General features: G+C 39.7%; 1 protein-coding gene across 2 annotated transcripts; it reads right to left on the bottom strand.

Annotated features, from left to right (window-relative positions):
* Positions 1-758: 758 nt before the first annotated feature.
* Positions 759-21,523, bottom strand: LOC137282738 (monocarboxylate transporter 12-like). 2 transcript variants are annotated; one of them, XM_067814526.1, is made up of 10 exons: positions 21,118-21,520; positions 20,588-20,751; positions 17,504-17,535; positions 16,934-17,122; positions 12,509-12,605; positions 8,708-8,929; positions 5,732-5,875; positions 4,452-5,240; positions 3,474-3,524; positions 759-2,223 (listed from the first exon to the last, which is right to left on the bottom strand). In XM_067814526.1, the coding sequence occupies exons 6-10, from the start codon at positions 8,907-8,909 to the stop codon at positions 2,075-2,077; spliced, it is 1,335 nt and encodes a 444-aa protein (XP_067670627.1). In that variant the 5' UTR covers positions 8,910-8,929; positions 12,509-12,605; positions 16,934-17,122; positions 17,504-17,535; positions 20,588-20,751; positions 21,118-21,520; the 3' UTR covers positions 759-2,074. The 2 variants fall into 2 exon arrangements, with proteins under 2 accessions (XP_067670627.1, XP_067670626.1); XM_067814525.1 differs by lacking the exon at positions 20,588-20,751 and having other exon boundaries at positions 21,118-21,523.
* Between the last annotated feature and the right edge of the window lie 2,537 nt (positions 21,524-24,060).

Genomic DNA, 24,060 nt, shown 5'->3' on the forward strand with positions numbered 1-24,060 from the left:
CGGCGTCAGTGCCCGAACAAGGGGTCAAGTAGCAGGTCGGCGCAAGATTATCTAACCAGTTTAGTTACAACAAGACTTGTGACTCAGAGCACGTTGGGCATCATTGCCCCTATCTGTTTCATAACGTGAGTTAAACGTAACTTCAGACAGTCAGTTCGTACAACTTTTGCCTTCTTTGAACGAGTGAGTCTGGTCTTACGCATCTTCTAGCAGTGTGTCACTGGAGACACCAGAAATGAGTTCATTCATTGCATCCTTGCAGGGAATCAAACTTAGGTATTTGGTGTGGTGAGCGAACCCCTAACCACTTGGTCACAACACCACCATTTCATCGTGTTGGGTATGCGCAAGACATTCTTGTATGGCAAAGTACAGCGCCATTGTGTGTTAAATGAAAACTAAGAGATATTTCCCATCATCGCCGTCTTACTCGTGAAGATCCGCATTCGAATTTGTCTTTACCAGCCCATGCTTGTCGTAAGAGGCGACTATCGGTCACGCTTGCTGACATGGTTGAAGCATGTCATAGTATCACAGTTGCATAGATCGATGCTCATGCTGTTGATCACTTGATTGTCTGGTTCAAACTCCATATTATTCCAGAGCGCCTCCATATAGCTGGAATATTGCTGAGAGCAGTGTTAAACAACAACAACAACAGCAATTAAAAAACACCATATATATATATATATATATATATATATATATATATATATATATATATATATATATATATATTTGATCAGTAGACACTTGGGTCAGATTCTCTATTTATTACTCACCCGTTGAAGATATCACTGTTTAATAATTTTACGTTATTACACATTGTGTGATAACATCGCGTGATGCCGTATGTATGACGTCAAACTTATGACGTCGCAATGCTAATACCTCTGTCACAATAGTATTAAACCTTGCTTGACTCGCGGAAAGCGGAGTCACCAAACTCGTTGAATTCTTAGGAAAGAAGTTCTTTGCTCGATATTATTTTGCTAATGTTGGGTGAGTGATAAATAAAATACTAAAGTGCGTCCCATGTAACACCATATTTATGAAACTCATGAATGGTATTGGTATCTAACTTTCACTTTCACTTTACCGCTTTCACTCGGTAGCTACCCCACCATTCACTTAGTTCGCGAAAGATCTTGTGGAAATGCAAAGGAATGTTTGCAAGAAGAAACATTTAGACTCATCATTTACATATTCATTAGTCATAAACCTGCGGAAATCACCTAATTACACACGCGCGCGCGCACACACACACACACACACACACACACATATATATATATATATATAGTCATATATGTATTTGATGGTCATATGTAAACTGAAATGGTGAGGTCGTTTACACTCTTGGCAAAAGGAAACTAATTCAGTATTCCTTCAGTTTCAGTGATATGAAACATTGTCAAATACATCGAAAAATAAGGACGCTGAAAGACACCAGCACCATGCGTGATCCAAACGCCCAAACACAACAGTCTAGTGCATGTGAAAGACAGAAGATCGAACCTGCGACCTTCTATTCTCCGCGCTGACCATTTGACCATTACACCACGAAGTCGGTCTCTACAGCACTACCGTCAAATAAATAGCACGTTACTTTACGGTTATGAAGATAATAGCAATTATTTGTTACAATTAAATGTCATAACATTTACAATACCGATATGCTTTTTTACAAATATTGGAAACAATTCATTGGCACCTGGTTTCACTAAAATATTATCATCAAATTGTAAACTTTGATTTCTTCTCGTAAGATTTACAAGGCATTATCAGCTTAGATGGATATGCCATGTCTTCAGTGTTCAGCAGTGCACGAGAAGTACAAGCTTAACCTGGGGAAGACCTACGTCCCACCCATTGATTACAATAATAATAGCAGAGTTTGTAGATTTTTCAACGTCTAGAGAGGATAATTCGCATTTTCGTCTCAAAGGGGTGACTTTTAACCAATAATATCTGTTAACGAATTGGTCGCAGTAATGTTTAATGCCTAGTGAAAAAGCGTCTGTTTTAACTGTTTCATAACAAAATGGTAACAATAACAATCGTAAAAACATTATCACAGCATGCTCTCGTCCTTTGATTTACTTGCTTGCAAGGGGATGACTTCAACATCACCTGGGTTTGCATTGTCATGAAGAGTCCTCGGTGACTTCCGGAGGGTTGTAGAGAGGAAGCCACAGAAAGTGCAAGTAAGGAACATCACACCTGATGAAACGAGAGGGACAGTGAGTGAGTGAGTTAGTCATGGCAACAGTATCACTGCAAGATGGGGGCGGCAAATATACATAAAGGACAAACGTGGGCAAATGACACAGAGAGGCCTAAGAAACTATCAGTGATGGCTACTCGCTATATAGTCGTTCTTTCTTATTCTTTTGGTATTACTGTAGTACAAAATGGTAATTGATATTACAAAATGTAGGGTACGGAGTTTGCATGCACTCTAGCTAAAAGGGCAGCTTTGCAGAAAACATCGCATGGATTACGACCGCTGGGCCGAAAGGTTTGCTGTTCAGTAGTTCCAGTCACCGTAAATGTGTTATCTTGCATCAAAATGTTACTCTGAAATGTCGATTATGTGGTGAATGTAACGAGACTGTGAAACACATTGTCAAGTGTTCTGCAACGTTCTTCGACATTGAGAGTGAGTGAGTTATGGCGGCGGTCTGTAAATGATCGAGTCTGGACCACAGATAATCCAGTGATTAGCAACTGGAAACCGATGACATGTGTCAACCAAGTCAGCAAGCCTGATACCCGATCCCGTTAGTCGCCTCTTACGTCAAGCAGAGTCAACTTTTATGGCAAGGATGGGTTGCTGAAGGCATATTCTACCCCGGACCTTCAGCACTGGGATAACACGTAGACTATAGGCTAATATCCTGTTTTCTGACGACTTCTTTGATCTTAGGCATCATTTTGGGTTTCGAGACATCTTAAGGAAGTTTTATGGATGTTACCGTTGTACAACGTAATGGTTTCAGGCTGGGCGTGGCATCCCAAAGACTGACCGAATTGCGCTCAAAACTGACAGAGTCACTGGTTACTACCGAGACGGCAAATCGTATTGGGCAGCATGTCATGCTTTTAACATGTACATCATGCCATGACATGCCATGGTCAGCATTCCCAGCTGAACACGTCTCGGTCGCTCTAAGTGAACTTCATGTCGCTCTCAGGACAATTCAGTGAGTGACATTATGAGCACCTATCTACGCAATCAACAGGTCAGCGAGCCTGACCAACCGATCCTGTTAGTCGCTTCTTGAAACATGGGTTGTTGAAGACTAATTCTAACCCTGATCTTCACTGGTCTAACTCAGATTTCTATACGTGACTTCCGGTATACTCACATCTGATTGGTTAACAGCTGTGGTTAAAACAGTAACTGAGTATTCAGATACGTATAATGTTGACCCGAAATCTGTATGGGTTATCTCCACTACACAACGTACCTGCAAATATGTAGACACCATAGTAAGCCCGGAATATTTTGAAGACATATCCTGGAAGACAAAAGAATGCATTGTTAAGGTGCGGATATTAAGGAATGGTGTAACACGGTTGCTGCTGTTACTAAGCAGCGCACAGCAAATCTGTGACATCACTTGTCCCCATAAAGGCTGTTTACCAACTGTTAGACGTTACATTACAGATATAATACAAATAAAGTGCCACACCCATGTACTATGGATTTTACCTATTGCGTCGTCAGTGCAGATTTGAAAATTATGTTATGCGACGATGCAAGATGTACCCATAAACTAATCCTCTCTAGCCCGTGCTTACTCCAAGGGCTAACTGCTGAGGACTGATTCCAGTGAAGATATACTCAAAAAGCTATCTCCTGTGACCCGCGCTTACTCCAAGGGCTAACTGCTGAGGATTATGTTATTAGGGCCGTGTGATGTACAATAATCTTTAAACTACAACTTGAACTTCGTCATAACCATAGTTTGTTATTTCGACTAATATATATTGCGAGTGAGTTTAGTTTTACGCCGCACTCAGCAATATGCCAGCTATATGGCGGTAATATGTAAATAATTGAGTCTGGGCCAGGCAAGCCAGTGATCAACAGCATGAACATCGACCAATTGGGAACCGATGACACGTATCAACCAAGTCAGAGAGTCTGACCACCCGAGCCCGTTAGTCGCCTCTTGCGACAAGCGTGGGTTACTGAAGATCTATCTTCACAGGTCTAACATATACAGTAAGCAGCCGAGAACAAAAAATCTAGCTCGTTATAACTGTTTATAACTGACAGATATAACGAGTTAGGATTTTTTGTACCTTACACCGCAGTTTTCTGTATATTGACGCCTGGGCAGTCAGTGTTTATTTACCACCCCAATACCAATATGATGTAGCTTAAGTATGACAGACAATGCTTTACAACAACGTTTCGTTTGTTATTTATCATGCAGTACCTCCTAAAGGTGGGCCAATGAGAAATCCGATACCACAAGAGCCCATCAGAGCTCCAAAGCCGGTTGCCATGAGTTCCACTCCAAGAATTTCAAATGTAATGGGATTGAACAGCGCCCAGCTGCTACCAGTGTAGAGTCCAACAAAGAAGCCATAGACACACACAGTCACTGAGGTAGATGTAAATAGGGGAATGAGGAACGATAATACCCCCATAAGGCCGTTCAGGGATGCAAACATCAGCCCACTGCCTATGCCTGGATCTTGTGCTGCAAATCCCGTGAGAACACGCGAGACTATTCCACCTATACCGGAAGTAGAGACACTGAAAGATGCTACTTGAAGAGATATTCCTTGTTTACTTAAGAAGTCTGGGAGGTATAAATACATGACCGAGGTGCCCATGCCGAATGAGCATCCACACAAAAGAAAAAACACAAATGATTTGTTCCTGAAAACCTTGGCATAACCAGAACAATCACCACATAACGCCATTAACAATGTAAGGCAATTTGGTCGCCCACTGAATATCTTGGCACGACGTTCCCTTTCGAATCTGGTTGGCTTCATCAGCATCCCATAGACGCAGGAATTGAATGCTATCGCTCCGACGATGAGGAATGCTTGGCGGAGTCCATATGTGTCTATGAGGAACTGGCATAATGGCGGGTGGACAAAAACACCAATAGCCATCCCACACACCACTATTCCACACACCATGCTCATGTTATGTTTGAAATGGTAACCGAGAACAACTAAGGCACTCGTGTGAGACAAACTAGTTCCGAGTCCTGAAAAAAGATAAAGGTTTCACGTCAGATACGAAATGTGTCATAACATTTCACATAACAACATAAATTGCTGTGATGAAATACCTTTGTGTCGAACGTTCATCGAACCTACGATTGTCTCGAAGTATGAGATAAGTCCTTGTCTGTTCTTTCTCTGGACACCAGTTGTATTAAACCTGGGATAAGACGAAGTATTCAAGTAGACCTCCTTAACTTAGACACAAAAGTGTTCGACTGTCTCGTTATGGTTCACTGGTCCAGAATTAGAATGTCGGTCCAGAATTAGAATGTTATGTAGGGAACATGTTTCGCTTGCCTGTATAGACTACAGCAATTGTCCGTGTTTATAATTGAACATATTTTAATGCTGAAATGGTTTGGTCGCTGTTGGACTGAAATGGCGGGTATGCTGACTACTTATCATGTTGAGACCAAATATGGAATATATAGCATCAGCTTTAAACAACATCCGTTACCCTCGTTATACCTACCTGCAAGTAGAGCATAGGTTACAAAAAGCCACTTGATGTCATATATGAATATATTTGCAGAGAAACCTACAAGGCCTAGTATTCCAGATAAAACCACACACGTGCGACAGTCTGTCATGTTGATGACAAAGCTTGCCACTGGACCTGCAAAATAAATGAATATACGATTAGAGAAAATATTAAACATTACATTTTCGCAATCTTACTGTGTAATAGTTCAAAGACTGGTGACATGGAAACTTGTTAGTATATTTTGCTTGTCAAATGACTGACACATGTTCCATGCAATGCACTGCTTTAGTATTGTACATTTAACATGCATGGTAGTGACGTTCGGTATACGTCCATAACGCAGTTAGATCGCAGCAATAATTAGTTGTTAGGGTTGTATTACTGTTTATGCAATCAGTTACATTTTGGTGATGTAGAAGTCACATGCAGAACTTCCAACCTAATTACTTGTAGTTGGGAGAGCTTCAGAGTCCAAAAGCGCATGACTTTCTCTGGTGTATTTATACCTGTGATCTGTGAGTACTTGGTTTGGAGTGGGTTAATGCAAATTCTCCTCTAAAATGTCACAGTAAACGAAGTATTCAGATCTTTGTGTCCCAGTTTAGCGAGAGATTTATCCGTTTTGATGAGAGAGCGTAAATTGAGTAATACAAACGTGCTTCTCAAGCCAAAAACATGAGCGTTGCCAGGTATGCGCATGTAATCAAGAATTTTCCAGAACACGTTAGATTTAGTCAGCACTCAATTGAATTATTACGACCAAACATCTCTCGCCTCGGTCTCACACCAAGACCAGCAGTTACAGGAATACACTTCTTTTCACCCTGTATTTTCCAACCAAGGCCAATTTTGGATTCCTCTGCCGGAGATGGATGATAGATTTGATCCTATAGACAAAATAAATCAAGTAACAAGTGTGGGCTAATGGAGAAACCTTGGCACATTCCACTTACATGCCAACAAAAGTAATTTGGGGCTCAAGAACGCTCCGAATTTCCTGTTTATAATCAATACATATCATTTAGTAACCTCTCCAATTAGCTTGACAAAAGGGTAAAGTTTGGATGTCTGCCAGTGACATTTGAGCGGGAAATGTTTTAAGACGGTGAAAAAGGCATTTCCCATCCTGTTTTTATATTTCAATAACATTTGATATTGTCAGATAACTTTTTTTCAATAAAATAAGAAACGTACTCATGCATAAAATGAAGAGAACATACAGCCTAATTGGCTTGAGTCTAAATTGACAGTAATTTGACCCGTAGAATCATATTCAATGCAAAAAGAGCATATCCGGTTCATCATTGGCACGGGCGGTGGGGTGGCCTAGTAGTCAAAGCGTTCGCTTGTCACGCCGAAGACTCGAGTTCGATTCCCCACATGGGTACAATGTGTGACAACCTGGTGATATTGCTGGCATATTGCTGAAAGCGGCGTAAAACCCAACTCACTCACTCTTCGCTGGCACGAGTAGATTGAATATGATCCGCGCCAACTGCAAACATGACTAGATATATTCATTACAACATCCCATAATTACGTTAAATGTTTACTTCTAGTTACTTTACTTCGCTTGAATGTGTTCTGATTGCAAATATGATTCGGGCTGATATACAGTTCATATGACTTTTAGATAATATACTTAGCAGAATTTGTACATGCATTAGCAGGAAACTCTCAGTGTTCTCATCTCCTCTGTCTGAAGGAGGGTGTGTTCTGCAGTGGAATTTTTTATAGATAGTTCCAGGATTGTATTCAATTGTTATTGTTAACATTCGGTAGAAGGCCATAACAGTATTGTTATACAATAATATGGTGTCTGTTCTTGCAGTTCTATCTACTGGAAGTGATTGACGTTTCAGCGCTATCACCGTGCCTGTAACATTCCATGCTGTGATTGTAACTGCATTGAAATATGTACTGTCAACTAATGTTCCTCTTAGTGTAACTGTTACAAATCATTGGTTTTCCCAACCCAGTCATATGGAAATTTTTATTAAGTATCAAATTAATTATTATTTTGTAACTTTTTGTAATAATGGCAGTTGCACATATTGTACAATATATGTTTTTGTTGGTTTCGAAGCGCTTACGAAAGATTAGCTTCTTTGTAGCGTTGTATTTGTATTCAACAGTACATGGCAAGTCGCGAGATTTCCACAATCAGAATTGTATCTGTATTTATTCTTTAGATGGGAATTCTAATGAATAAATTATACATCGACGTAAACATGCATAACGAATTAGGAACACCTGTTGCATCTGTTAAGCTTATGCTACAACGAGTTTTCACTTTTAACAGTTGCGCAGTCATGTGCGGAACGCACGATTTTCGCTTTAAATGGATTAATGAGTGAGTGAGTGAATAAATGAGCGAGTGGGTATAACAGGTTTGTGAACGTATTCCGGGTATATGGGAGTGTGCCAACTGAACGTGTGGACCAAGCCATATATGGTGCAGTTTTCAGATGTTTACCGCAGAAACACCATGAGCGGGGCCACGTGATGACAAGCTTTGAGCATGTTTGTTTTGCTCAACCGACGCAACCTTCACAGCAAACTAGGTTATCGATATCCTCACCACCACCCAACGGAAGTTAAAGAGATTCCGAATGTGCATCCAGGTCACCTGATCGACTTGTCGTGGATGGCGACTAATGGGATTGGGAGGAGTCATATCATTGTGTTCCAGCTGAGCAGACAGTTGCTCGTGGTGTCAAATGGCTGCTTATATTTAGCATCATATGGTCAGATAAAAACAATGAGACAAACAAAACCACAAAAAACAGCAACGATCCCCCCCCCCAAAAAAAACCCAACAAAACAAAAAAACAAAACAAAAAAAACAGAAAAACAAAAACAAAAAAAACACACGAACAAAAAAAAAAACAGAAAAGAAAGGATAACATGCGATGAATAACGAACAACAACAAAAAACAACGCACACACACAAAAAAAACAAACCTGCAAGTGAGGACATGCTGAGGAATAACGAACCGAGCCAGACCGTCACATCAACATCAGCGTGGTACGTCTCCAGTAACGCTACGTGGAACACTCCCGAGGCATAACAGAGACTTGAGTTAAGGAACAACGTCATGAACGACACGGAGAGAATGAAGCAGGGATGCCTGTCTAGCTTCTGGTCGAAATCCTTGCCCGCCATCTTGAGCTCTACGACCAGGCCTGAAACGACACATTGTCAAACAGAATATGGGTCTGTTTGGTTGGGGATTTGGGATGGGATAACAACATGCATGAATGCAATTCTTGAATAATGGCACAACCATGTAGGATGGCTGTCGATGAACAGGTGACATCATGGGGTGTTGTGGTAATAATAGAAAATCTTAATCTTCGGGATGTTGAATTAAGGTAAGCCTCCAACAGCGCAGTCTTGAAGGTGATTGCCAGTTTTGATCGCTTTACTACTCTAATTCTGGTCTTTGTAAAATCACTGTAAGAAGTAGAGGTGTGGCGGTACAGACATTTCACGATACGATACGTGATTTATTTGAGCAGAATTCTAGAAGTTGCTGGCATAGAGATGACACAACTCCATGGATGATCAACTTCTAATCTTTATTCAAACAATGGCGACATTTTGGTATAGGTTCTTATACCGTTTTCAAGCATCTCGAATGTCATGTCATATATACGGTATTTGAAACTGTAACACTGGTGTTTCAAAGTCTCAGTTTCTATAGGTTGTTCTATACTGAAGTAATGACAACGTGCACGTCAACCCTTACATCTACCACAGATACGGCCACATGTCCAAACAAGACATGGGGACATGATGTGGCGCTGTCGATCGCACATCCCTTGAGGTTACAATCCGCTTACTCTAGCTACCTGGTATTAGGAGTTGATCCGGGTCATAGATGAACCATCCTGTGAGCCGGGGCTATTCAATGCTCATTGTGTAGCATTCGGGTCATAACATATTATGAGTCATTCGAATCACACATTTACTCTAATTAGTACCATTTGTTTGTTTGCTATTTTACGTCGCACTCATCAACATCCCGGTTGTGTGGCAGAGCCAGTGAATGATAGCCTTGACCAGACAATCCAGTGACTGACATCATGATCATCGATCTACGCAAGTGGGATATGATGACATGTGTCAACACGGTCAGCGAACCTGACCACCGAATCCTGTTCTTCGCCTCTTAAGCCAAGCATAGGTTACTGAAGATTCTTTAATCTGTATCAAATCCATGCGCGTTGATTTCATTAAATGATTAGTATCGCTCCGCGTTTTCTAAAGTCTTTATTCAAATCAAGAGTATTTTACGGTCCTGACAAAGATATTGACTGTGGGTAAATCAACATTCCTTTGTCAAAATGTAGTCAGTAAGTAACGCAATGGTATTGTTTTATCTTGTTTTGGACAAAAATAACTTCCACTAATATTTATAACGAATGTTTTGTGAATATGTAATTTCAGCTTATGCAGTGATTAGTTTTTGATGATATAATTTCGGACGAAATACGCTTACTTCATTCTTTCATTGGTTAAATTACAAAAAGAAACTACGATTCACATTATCAAGAGTATTATTTAGAGTAAAGAAAAGAAAATTTGTTCTTAATTACGGATTCATTACCAGTTTGTACCTAATACAAATAATTTTATATAAATGTCACATCACACAATTTTACATGATTCCATTACCAACGATGTACACGGTATACAAATGATCATAGCGGCAGTATAAGTGAGTGACTAAGTTTAGTTTTACGTCGCACTCAGCAATATTCCAGCTATATGGCGGCGGCGGTCTGTATATAATCGAGTCTGGACCAGACGATCCAGTCAACAACATGAGCATCGATCTGCGCATTTGGGAACCGATGACATGTGTCAACCAAGTCAGCGAGTCTGACCACCCGATCCCGTTAGTTGTCTCTTACGACAAACATAGTCGCCTTTTATGGCAAGCATGGGTTGCTGAAGGCCTGTTCTATCCCAGGACATTCACCGGTCGCGGCAGTGTAAAATGGCGAGCAGCTACTGCGACAAGCCAACGCTGACTCCCTGAGTTTGCCTATCATCTACCCTTACTCGCTTCACTAAGTGGATTAATGTTTTCTAATGGATATGAAATTGTTTTTGCCTCTTTTGTTATAGTAGGAAGTCACTGTGCGGCATCCCCGATATTGCCTGTAGCTTCTTGCTTCCACCCGCCTCACTGTGAATCACTTAACAGAGTGTGACGAGAGATGGCCAGCTGTACTCCGACAAGTGGGTCACACGCGAGTGCGTGACACACGATCTCGTGGTTGAACAGTTCGATCATTGTATATAAGACATATTTCAGTTGTATGTACACACACCTGAACTATCTGAAAAGGTGTAGGAGACATTCTACAAGCGACAACGGACCACCTTTAGAAACGTGTCTGTGAGGACAACTGTATACAATATAAATGCCTTACTTTACAGAAATGGTTGTCAGTGGCAACAGTGTCAAGCACAGAGGGATGCTTAACCCATTTCCTTCACCGTGATGCGGTCAGCAGTCTCAGTACCTCGTCAATATACGTAGATAGGCAACTTATAGTTACACATTCGCACTGCCATAGAACACAGTATTTGCTTAGCTGCAAAAATATGTTTACAGAGGCATTTGAGGCCGTCAGTGAGGGGTCTTTGCTAGAATAGGGTTACTGTGATGTTGAGAGGAAAGGGTATATATAATCTACCTCTCACCAGAATATTTAGATGTGTCCTCACACTGTCTCAGCTTAAAAATATCGAAAATATAAAATTTACAGACTCTAACCCCGTACAGGTCACTTAATGTACATAAAAGCGACAAAAATATAAAACAGAATTTAAAATATATAAATATGCATATATTATTATCATACATAACATATTCATTGGATGTGAAAGGCTAGAAAGCAGTAGGAAAGAATACGTATACGCCTATAATATGATGAAATTGATATATCAAACATAATGAATCCATAATTACAAACCGTGTCATAGACTGCCTTGGTTTATGCTTTCACGATGAAAGCATATTCTGTGACGAATTCCGTTTTGACAGACTGACAGCATGTATATTCATATCTTTCTGACGCCAGAGCGAAATAAATCCTTATTCGATGGATTGTATGTTACATTCATAAAGCACATATCTTATAACCCTGAGGCTTGAATAAATCGGCGCGACTAAGGGCGTGTGTTAAAAAGCGTACTGTCTTGAATGTTTCAAAGTTGTGCGACTTCACTCTAGCGATAGCATATGTGGCGGCAAACCTATACGCTTGACCTGCTTAACAGTGTTCGTTACGGGAAAGATGTTACACATTTATTTTGAATATTTATGTCACCTTGAGTTACGACATAACACATATCCTTCACCTACTTTCGGCAAATTCCTTTACAAAGTCTGGGGATGAGATTACTTCGTGCTATACCAATGAACCGAAAATAGGGATAGATCTAATTCCTATATTTAGCACTAGCGAAGGGATTGATCGCAAGCGGAACTCTATGAATGTGTAGCACACAGCCTACAGATACCAGCGGCTACGGTTCATCGAACAGTATATACACACAAGGCTAGCAACGCTTGATGTTATGCTTTGGTCCGCCCAGATAGCTCAGTGATGTGATCATGTACAGGGTGCTTTCAAAAGGAGCCTTTGTGTACGAAACCTTGCTGTTGGCAGACTGTCAAACCTGTGTTCTACGCACCCAGTATATATGGGTCTTTCATCTCCTAATTGAAAGACAGAGTTGCTTACCTCGAGAGTCGGTTTCGATCGACAGGCAAGTCTCACATCGGAAGTAATAAGTCACGTGATCGCCCAGGGTAACCGCTGGTTCTGCGTGCGTGTGTATCTGAAAATGGGACAAATAGATTAAATTATGATCGGCATTATCTGGTATCTGTCAGTGTAGGTTTTATGTGTTATGTATCTGAGTATGCAGTATACAGTCGGTTCGAAATGGCGTTGTTTTGATGCGCGAATATCTGACACAGTCATGTGTTTGTAATCTTGCCACCTGTTGGCAGGATACGCTCACACACCTGGTGTCATTAGAATTTGACTTATGATTGAGGCTGCACGCTCTCTGAAAAATGGCTTTTGTCTGAGAAAAGTAGAATATTATATATTGTTAAAATCTTGTCCTTAAAGTCTTAAAAGAATTCACAGATCGTGTGGGTTCAATCCGTTGTTACACGATCCTGTACTCACAGACGGCAATAAAGACAGAACATATACAATAGATTATTAAAGTGCTGTTACGGTGAGATTAAAGCGAAGTGTACTGGCAGAATTAAGATATGACCTATTGAGCTGAGGACTTATGCCAATCATACGTTCAACAGTATAACTAAGACACTATAATATGTTTGATATATATATTCAACTGTCCAATAAAATTCATATTACCACAAATACTTAGTCCAACCTGTGTCTTTATGAATAAAAATCTGGAAAACGTATTTTCGCATATTTATAGATATTATCTTCCGTGGCTCATATATTGACTCATATTGTTTCAGATACTGAAATCAATGTCATTGTATTTCGATAGAACACATGACACTATGTGTACAATGCAAAAATATTTTATGTATTCTGTGTGACATGGTAACACAATATATCCTATCTGTCACTGATAGAGACAAGACAATAAAGGGAAGTGGGTTGACACAAAATTAAATGAGAATGATAATATTTATGACAAATTTACTTGCCCTTGCGTGTATTTGTGGCGGGTGCCAGAAGTGAAACAGGATAGGCTCACAACAGTAGACAGCTACTACAGTAAATAACCCTATAAGCATCTATAAGTAATCCTATATGCATCGTACGTTTGTAATAGTCGTGTTCAGGTGACTTCTTTCCCTTTATACTCTACCATCATACTTTGTCGGCGTTGTCATTTATGAGTGTTGTGTTTGTTGATCCTTGAGATGTGTACAAGTCCGTTATGGTTGACTTCGGTCATGCTTGACAACGCTATAACGCCGCGTCATAGGACAAGGAGACTACCATTCAAAAGACATCTTGATTAATCACAAGGGCTATGTACTGTAAATTGTGTCATCGATATGCAAAACGTCATTCAAACTAGATTTTCAATTACCAATTTAAAGAGTTGAAAATAATAAATTGCACATGAGTAAAGATGATTAAATCAGTCGGGTGCTAACACAGTGGAAGCTGTCAAAATCTGCATCTGTACATTCCGGCAAGTTGTTATTAGCTCTACAATCGAGCGCTCTGTCTAAGCCGGATTATTTCTTCAGTCAAGATGAGTGCCGGTTTGGACAGCTTCTACTGTATTATAATGTTCAGATACAGGAAAACATGACTGAATCCATCTATCCAAAATAACTGAATTTTACGGGAGAACTTTAAGTCAATGACTATATAGTGAAGCAAGTTCAATCCAGCAAACATTGAAGCATTACTCAACTGACTTAGTTGAAGCAGAACTGGACCTGTGTGATGTTACATACCTAAGTGAAACGTGGATATACAGTGATATATTTACCAGTGCAATTACAGTACTGTTATCCGTGATTCCACGTGCCTTTTATGAAAGATGGAGTAACTTGGAGAGAAGGCGTTGTCTTGTCATTTATATCAGAGATGTATGCCAAATAGATCATTTACGTATTGTTGGGTTTTTATCGCAATATGGGTCAGTCAGTTGCAAACACAGGCCTTGCATAATATGTACTTTCCACAGTGCTGGAAAAATCCAGACAAATCCGTGTGTATTGTAAGGTCGATCGATATGAGCACTAATATTGCTGGTGCATTGATATGATATGAAATATGATAGCAGACAAACAATAGATCAGCTGAGATGGTCGACATATGGTTTGAAACATTTGCTTGATAGATCGACTACACTCACTGATAAAATGGCAGACGTTTAGTCAACATACATATTATGACAACCATCAGTGGCACAAACACCTCCCATGCACACACAGTTACGGATCTCAACATAATACCTTACTGCATAACATGCCTTATATAGGCAATACTATGCGACCTTCAGTGTAATAAGATTTTTATTAAGCGAGTTAATGATTTGATAATAAATCTTTCACGAGTTCAATAAAAATGGTATTTCACGGAAGCGAGTTGGTATTCTGTTTCTTACTTTCCATCATAAAATGACAGAAGCTGCAGCGAAATTACAATGCCTCTCAGCTTTCCGCGAGTCAAGCAAGGTCTAGTACCATTGCTTCAGCGACTGTGAAGCGTTATGACGTCAAGCGGTATTACACTAGAGTAATTGCCGTAATAACATTACACTGCGGTATCTTCCACGGGCGAGTAATAAGGTCAAGCTCTCACATTCCTTCACATATAATGTCACCAACACACAACTAATTGCCACCACACCAACCTCGCATCCTCCATTCCTTCCACAGCCAGGCTACCTAACCAAATAAAATACATAAATATTGGTATTACAGTCCACACGCACGCACGCACGCATACACCATCTGTTAAATTTATGCTACTTCTAAAGACGGCATCCTTCATGCCTCTGCACATACAAAAAACGCACCTCGAACGAAAAGCACATCGAATATGACTAAAGGGTGACAACATATAAGGTGTAGACTGCGGTAGTATGCAATTGGTGATGTAGGCAAACAATCTCTGCATAACTACGGAATATGTGACACAGAAACATACCCAGCCGAAGTCTGACAATCAGACCTCACTATAAATCATTGATATATACCGTAATTAGGAATCAAACTCATTAACGCAATCGGCATCATTGCACAGGAAACCACGACTGTTTGACATACTTTCGAATATGGAGATATTAAGTCACAGCATTAGTCGGGAACGCAAAGAGAGTCTATTTTTCTGAATTTGATGAACAAAACCGCAATTAGTAAAATGTGACGCTGCAGTATTTGTGAGAAACGAGTTTTGAGGGAGCGATGGGCATGAGACCTTTCCTACAATTAGCCACGGGAGGGTGGAGCAGACTAGTGACTAATGCGTTCCGTCGTCACGCGGAAGAGCCTGGTTTGATTCCCAACATTGCTACAATGTGTGAAGCCCATTTCAAGATGATATTTCCAGAATAAAGCTAAAAGCGGGGTGAAACGTGAAACGCACTCACTCAGCCAATTATCCGCAATACATACTGTCACAGGTAATATTTAAATTAAAGTATTTTTCAATGAAGAGGTCTGTAAATAATCTGGACAAGACAATCCAGCGAATCAACAACATGAGCATCGATCTGCGCAAATGGGATCGATGACGTGTCAACCAAGTCAGCAAACCCGATCCCGTTAGTCGCCTGTTACGACAGAGTCGATTTTTATGTCAAGCATGGGTTGCGGACTTTCACGGAGCGATGATGATTACGATGATGATCATCATCATCATGAAGTTTTTTTCTAAGATTCAATACTATCCCGAAAGAGGCACCTGTCATTCCTACTAATAAGAAACATTGTATCACAGACCTGTCGCATTTACAAGCTGTTTCGAAAAGTATGTTTAACGCATGCTTTTTTATTATGTTTGAGAAAAAAATACACTTTCAAACTTAACATACTCATATGATTTTATCGCGAGTCCGCTCGATGAAGGTATGGAACGTATTCTGTGATGACGTTGAGCTTAACAGGATAGTGATCGAAGGCTTCCAATCTGATTTAAGCCTAGTAGTGACAATATTTCTAAATAAACTTGCCATGTATGTCCCTATTTCATCTACAAAACAAATCAGGAAACATGTTTTCAAGATAATTAATTCCCAGTATAAAACTTGTCGATATAAGGTGAGTTACATGCCACAATTTTTCAGGTTTGATCTTACAACGGGAATGTCTTTCGAATAAGCATACTGAATAACTTATTACTGAGAAAGTGTACCCGATGGTCAAAAAGTTTTAAATACCGTCTCTCTCAGAAAGGTCTAGGGCATTTATTCACAGCTCCCATGAACTTTCTTGAAAGGTGGTATATTAAAACGCTCAAAAACATCGTCGTTGCAAACCCGGCCACAATGTTGCTCACATACAACATGGAAACAAGTGAAGTGTGACCATGTTTCTGATTTTGTTCCCTCGGCTTTTCCACTTAAAGTAATTACTCGTTAAACAATACTTACCAATTGTATGTCTATACATGTCGTGTATCTTCGCCTGTGTCTGTACTTACATCATGTATCTGTGTCTGTGCAAGTCATGAATCTCCCTCTGTGTCTGTGCAAGTCATGAATCTCCCTCTGTGTCTGTGCAAGTCATGAATCTCCCTCTGTGTCTGTGCAAGTCATGAATCTCCCTCTGTGTCTGTGCAAGTCATGAATCTCCCTCTGTGTCTGTGCAAGTCATGAATCTCCCTCTGTGCCTGTACATGTCAGATATAATGTCTAATTTTAGATGTTCCATCATGTGCAACCGGCCCATAATCTAATATAAATAGGAGAGGACATCTGTGTAAAAGAAGAAAGGTTGAATGTTTAATCCCGCCCGTTTAGAATTGGCAACGACGTTCCATAAATCACGAGCCTTTCCGTACGAAACTTTAGGTTATCGAATATACTCATGGAAACAAATAGCGAACCATATGAAAGGACGCGTGTTCCTTTATGCTTTTCATCCACAGAGCAATACTATCCATCCCGTCACAACTTTTACCACCAAAAGTTTCTGGTCGTGAAGACAGATAATCACATCTTGAATGATTGCATTCAAGAGGGACAGGTCTGTGGATAGTACCTTGACTTACCAAAGTAGAAGATCCTTCAGTGGTGTTATCATCTGGATGGGAAAAAGAAAGATAAGAATATCATTGATGCAAATCAAACTTATCACTTCGTTTCAAATCTGTTTCTTGTAAATTGAATATAGCTTGTACTTGATCAATATTGTTCCTGGGTAATCTGCAATTCCACCTAATTAGGAAGTTATGATTCGTGTTAGTTCGTGTTAGTTCAGACATCCTGATGTGTGAATGATTCCTATCTGATGTGATGACTGCACACTTGTCTGTTTTAGTCCAGTTTTACATGTCTCTTTTATATGCCACGGATCGGCAATATTTCAGCCATATGCTGACGGCGGAAATGTGATAGTAATGAGAATACAGAAAGTCTGCCAACCTAACGTTTGTGATTGCATTCTTTGCAATTATCTGCTGTGTTTCGTTTCATTGTAAAAGTGTTTACATCAGCCTTCATGTTTCTCCGCGACGTTTCTTCGTGACATTTCTCCGTGACATAACAGAAACTTATGCGTGATGTCACGATGATTGCCTATTAGTAGCTTTCATGAACTCAATCTGGGCGTGGGTTCTGTTATGACTTACATGTGACGTAAGCATGTATTTCACGTGCATGACCTCGGGTCAGATTTATTGGGTATTAATCTGATCAAATTGTTTTAATGAAAACAAGGGAATATCCCTTTCAGCTATCTTCCTCAAAAACTCACAAACACTTTGTATGACGGTCATTGCGTCATGAGATGACATATCTCTCTGTCCTGGATCAGATCTAGAGATTGTGCTTCACATTGCACCGGTGACATAAGTCACATCGGCAATGTCACAGCCATATCGTGACGAAAACAATTTATGTAAGAAAAATGAAAACAGTTTGAAGAATAAACCTGAAAATACTAGGGTATAACAGATATGGATATAAAACTATCATGGAAAGTAAAACATTCTAGTAATCAGACACTACAATATAAAAACGGGCTATAGATAGCCAACAACTGAAGGTAGATCACTCAACTAGGGATCACGGGGACTTACAGCACTTTCGCTACCTGCATGGATTTACACAGATGCAAACGCACATACACAATATACATGGATGCAGCTTCAGATACATGACATATGTACAGACGCAAATACATGACATATGTACAGACGCAGATACATGACATATGTACAGACGCAGATACATGACATATGTACAGACGCAGATACATGACATATGTACAGACGCAGATACATGACATATGTACAGACGCAGATACATGACATATGTACAGACGCAGATACATGACATATGTACAGGCACAAATACATGACATATGTACAGACGCAAATACATGACATATGTACAGACGCAGATACATGACATATGTACAGACGCAGATACATGACATATGTACAGACGCAGATACATGACATATGTACAGACGCAGATACATGACATATGTACAGGCACAAATACATGACATATGTACAGACGCAGATACATGACATATGTACAGGCACAAATACATGACATATGTACAGACGCAGATACATGACATATGTACAGACGCAGATACATGACATATGTACAGACGCAGATACATGACATATGTACAGACGCAGATACATGACATATGTACAGACGCAGATACATGACATATGTACAGACGCAAATACATGACATATGTACAGACGCAGATACATGACATATGTACAGGCACAAATACATGACATATGTACAGACGCAGATACATGACATATGTACAGGCACAAATACATGACATATGTACAGACGCAGATACATGACATATGTACAGACGCAAATACATGACATATGTACAGGCACAAATACATGACATATGTACAGACGCAGATACATGACATATGTACAGACGCAGATACATGACATATGTACAGGCACAAATACATGACATATGTACAGACGCAGATACATGACATATGTACAGACGCAAATACATGACATATGTACAGGCACAAATACATGACATATGTACAGACGCAGATACATGACATATGTACAGACGCAGATACATGACATATGTACAGGCACAAATACATGACATATGTACAGACGCAGATACATGACATATGTACAGGCACAAATACATGACATATGTACAGACGCAGATACATGACATATGTACAGGCACAAATACATGACATATGTACAGACGCAAATACATGACATATGTACAGACGCAGATACATGACATATGTACAGGCACAAATACATGACATATGTACAGACGCAGATACATGACATATGTACAGACGCAGATACATGACATATGTACAGGCACAAATACATGACATATGTACAGGCACAAATACATGACATATGTACAGACGCAGATACATGACATATGTACAGACGCAAATACATGACATATGTACAGACGCAGATACATGACATATGTACAGACGCAAATACATGACATATGTACAGACGCAGATACATGACATATGTACAGGCACAAATACATGACATATGTACAGACGCAGATACATGACATATGTACAGGCACAAATACATTATGTAAATACAGACAGTCTCATATACCTGACATACACCTTTACACCGTGGCTTCAACTGATTGTATGCAGATTTAGCAACAAATTAAAATGACAATAATACTACAACTAAAACGTGGAAGATTAAATTTGACATCGAATATTTTGGGACATACGTACTATCTCAGGAGGACAATAACATGTCCGGTGCGACGAGAGTACCCCTCAAGCAGTATTTACGTCACCCCTACAGCGGCTAATGACTGTATGCAGTACATATAATTATACAAATCTCTTTGAATGAAATGGGCTTGCATACACTCTCGGGGGACAGCATGTTTACGGTACCTGAGTTTATTTCCAGACAAGCGGCATTTCAAATTACATTGGTGGAATTTAAACGAGTTTTTAGTTGACGATAATTCCTTCACTTCATATTTATAAAGGATAAAACGACGAGGGTGAGCTCAGTGTCAATCTGTATAACATGTGCATGCAAGAGTAACGAAGACAATTTTAAATCATGGACGCCCAACTCGTTTACGGAAAACTGATCTTGTCTTTGCAACGAACCTTTGAGAGCTTTCCCGGTAATACCCGCCAGAACCTCTTTCGACAATTTACCGAGTGCGCGAAGAACTGAAATGGCGCGGGCCCACACCGTGCAAACTCATCCATTAAAATATCCGCCCCAGAAGATGACTCCAAATAGTTATCCCATGTGATGTAGGTCGAGGCTGTAAGCAGAGCGTGATTACTGTTCGTAATTACTGATTCACTATGCGTAGAAATATTCAAAAAGAAAAAAAAAACAAAAAAAAGCGTAATAATGCTTACATGTTTAATGAATACACGAATTATACCATTCCATGGTAGATGTTGCTTGTGTTTGAAATGAACGATACTTGTTGGTGTTCATTGATAGCATCATCTGTGTATGTGGACCAAATAAGATTTGGTTTTAAACTCTTTTGTATTATCTACCAGTCGCGTACAGTCTGCTCTCCATATCTCATACCAGCGCAGTGGTAGATAGACACCTGTAGTTACCTCTGTTAGACAACTATATAGTCAGCTCTGACAAATAGACACCTGTCACTTACCTCTGTTAGACACCTACTTTGCCAGCTCTGACACCAGTACACTGTCCCTCCACTCATTTCTCTCTCTCTCTTTCTCTCTCCTGTTCTGTCCCTCAGAGATGGTGTGTATATCGTTTATAACGCGCGATAGTAAAGATATACTTGTTTACGTACCTCACGTAAACGAGGGTTGAGACAGTGACATGACAGTGTCATGAGAACACGGGTTCCTCGTAGCCCGCTAGAAGGCAATATTCATTTCAAGGCACGAATGAACTGTATGTAGACATTGCACAGTTTAACTGTGTACATCGTGTCGCACATTCATGCACTCAAAGCAAAAGGAAGTGTAAATGCGCAGTGTGCTCTCTAGTGAGAGTGCGTTCTTCCGCCTGTGTGTTGTCCATGAAGAACATGTATCTATGTCTGCGTGTGTTCATGTCTCGAGATTTTTTATGTTTGTCGTCTATCTGCGTATGTCCTTATCAGTGTTTGCATAGGTCATGCTGCCTATGTCAAGTATCCGTCTATGTCTTTGCATGGCAGTATCCACGTCTGTATCTGTACATGTCAGTATCTGCGTCTATGTCTGTGCATGTCATGTTTCCACGTCTGTATGTGTGCATATCAGGCATCTGCGTGTGTCTGTGCATGTCAGGTATCCGCGCATGTCATGTATCTGAGTCTGTGTCTGTGAGTGGGTGACTTCAAATTTAACGTCACATCGGCAATACAAGTAGTTAAAGAACCATTCATCAATGTACTGTTAAATTAGTAGAGCTGGATTTTAAAAAAAAACTATGTTAGACAATGTCATGTAAAAATAGCTATTGAATGCCAACAACTGGAGCCATGGGGACCTTCAGTGCCTTTGCTACCTGCATAGACCCTAGTTGGAAGTACACATCCTTTCAGCTGCTGACGGCTGTAGGCACGTTTAGTCACACAGTAAAAAATCAACAGTACTACGACTAAAAAGCTTAAATTTGACATTGAATGTTTTGGGACTTGCGTGCCCTCTCAGGAGGACAACAGTTTTACGGCACTTCAACCTCCCTTGACGATAGTCACTGACAATCTAAGTTGCTATGTTAACTACCAATGATAAAATACATGTCTATATACAAAACATATCCATCAAAATGTATTAATGAGTTCAATTCCCATTAAATGGTCAATAATTAAATGATAAATAACAGTGTTAAAAAGATCCTTTACTGTTTTTGCACTGAAATATTTATCCCTTGAGAAGCTGGATGCAAAATGCAGGATCCTCACCTTCAAATATATATTTGCGTGTGACCAGTGCGACATCGTCGCTTGATGACCTCATCAAATCTGGACAGACAACCCAAGTTGGTGTAACCAACAGTTGGTTTAATTTCATGTAATTTAGTAATACCTACTTCAGTGCCCCATTTCTTTTGCATTAGATCACGCATATAAGATCTAATAACAACCTTGTAATCATAATATGGAATAAGAGGTGGTGTCACAGATTTGTTGGTCATTGCGTTATCAGAAATTCCGACGTGGCTTGAGAACCAACAGAGGACGACGTCGTATTGGCCAGTAGAAAGATCATTATATAACTCAATTATTTCGATTAAAAGTGGAAGTTTACAAGAAAGATTTTTATAGTTTGAAAGCAAGAAAGCGAATCTGAAAATATCATATACAGCTTATATGTCGGTGTCTATTTATATATTTAAGAGCTGTTAGTACTGCGTTTGTTTCTGCTGTGAAAATTGAACTGTCATTGGGCAATCTGGAAGAGATCGTGTTTGGACCCAATGACAGTAGCACAAGCCACTGCGCCACCCTCCTTGGATCCATCTGTATGTAGGGATTTATATGAATTTGTATGTATACTGTATATTTACTGTTTAATTAGTTAATTCGTGTTTGTATGGTAATTCATCCATTCATTCATTCATTTTCTGATTTTTTAAATGATGTTAGTGTCAGGTCGACTAGTAGCCTCACCAGTTGCCTAGGAGGAGAAGAAAGAAGACGGTAATGGGAAACATGTTCGGGATAAATGCAAGCAGTACCATGGAAAGGTCTGACCCTTGCCTCCAGTAGAGGAACAAGAGAAGACTTTTTGTTGTAGAGATCTTCATAAATAGGATTAAGACACAGTTAAATGTATGGTTAAACTCGTGAGAACTGTAAACTATAGTTTAGTTATATACTGTAAGGAGAGTTTTATACGTCGCTGGCTAAGAGATTGCTCATCGACCTCGACGTACACTCTCAACAGAAGTAGTTCTAAAAGATCCAAAACCTTGGTGATGAATAGAATCTAGTATTTCGAGGTTACTTCTACAGGCTCCATCCACAGGCCCTAGTGTCATTGCGAGGATTGAAGATTGTTTAAAAAAAATTAACAACATGTATGAAGTGACTTGAAACGCTTCACAGTACACTATATCCAGGTCTATTTTTAAGCATTTGATATATGGTATAAAATCAGATGAGAGTCAAAAATTAGTCCTAAGAACTTCGCCTCCTATACAACCTTAGGTGTGCCATTTAAAAATAATTTTGGGTCTCTATGAGGTTTATATTTTCGACAAAAATGTATACAATTTATTTTGGATTTTGAAAATTTAAAACCCTTTTCAAGACACCATTTGTGAATTTTGTTCACAGCTGTAACAGCCTGTCCATTGTATGCATATATATACCACGACAAGAAACATCAACATCATCCAAGAATAGCAATCCATCAACTGCTTTATTTAAAACCTTAGAAAGACTTTATATTAATACTAAATAAAGTAGCGGAGAAAATACTCCCTTGTGGGACAATGCAATCCTGTTTGTGATGATCACACAGGGTTGAACCCACCCGGACTTGAAATTGCCTGTCTCTTAAAAAATTGTGAGATAGAATGAGGTGAACGACGTCATAAAAGGTGAACGACGTCATAAAAGGTGAACGACGTCATAAAAGGTGAA

Source organism: Haliotis asinina, chromosome 4 (assembly GCF_037392515.1).
Source record: "Haliotis asinina isolate JCU_RB_2024 chromosome 4, JCU_Hal_asi_v2, whole genome shotgun sequence".
Classification (NCBI taxonomy): Eukaryota; Metazoa; Mollusca; class Gastropoda; order Lepetellida; family Haliotidae; genus Haliotis; species Haliotis asinina.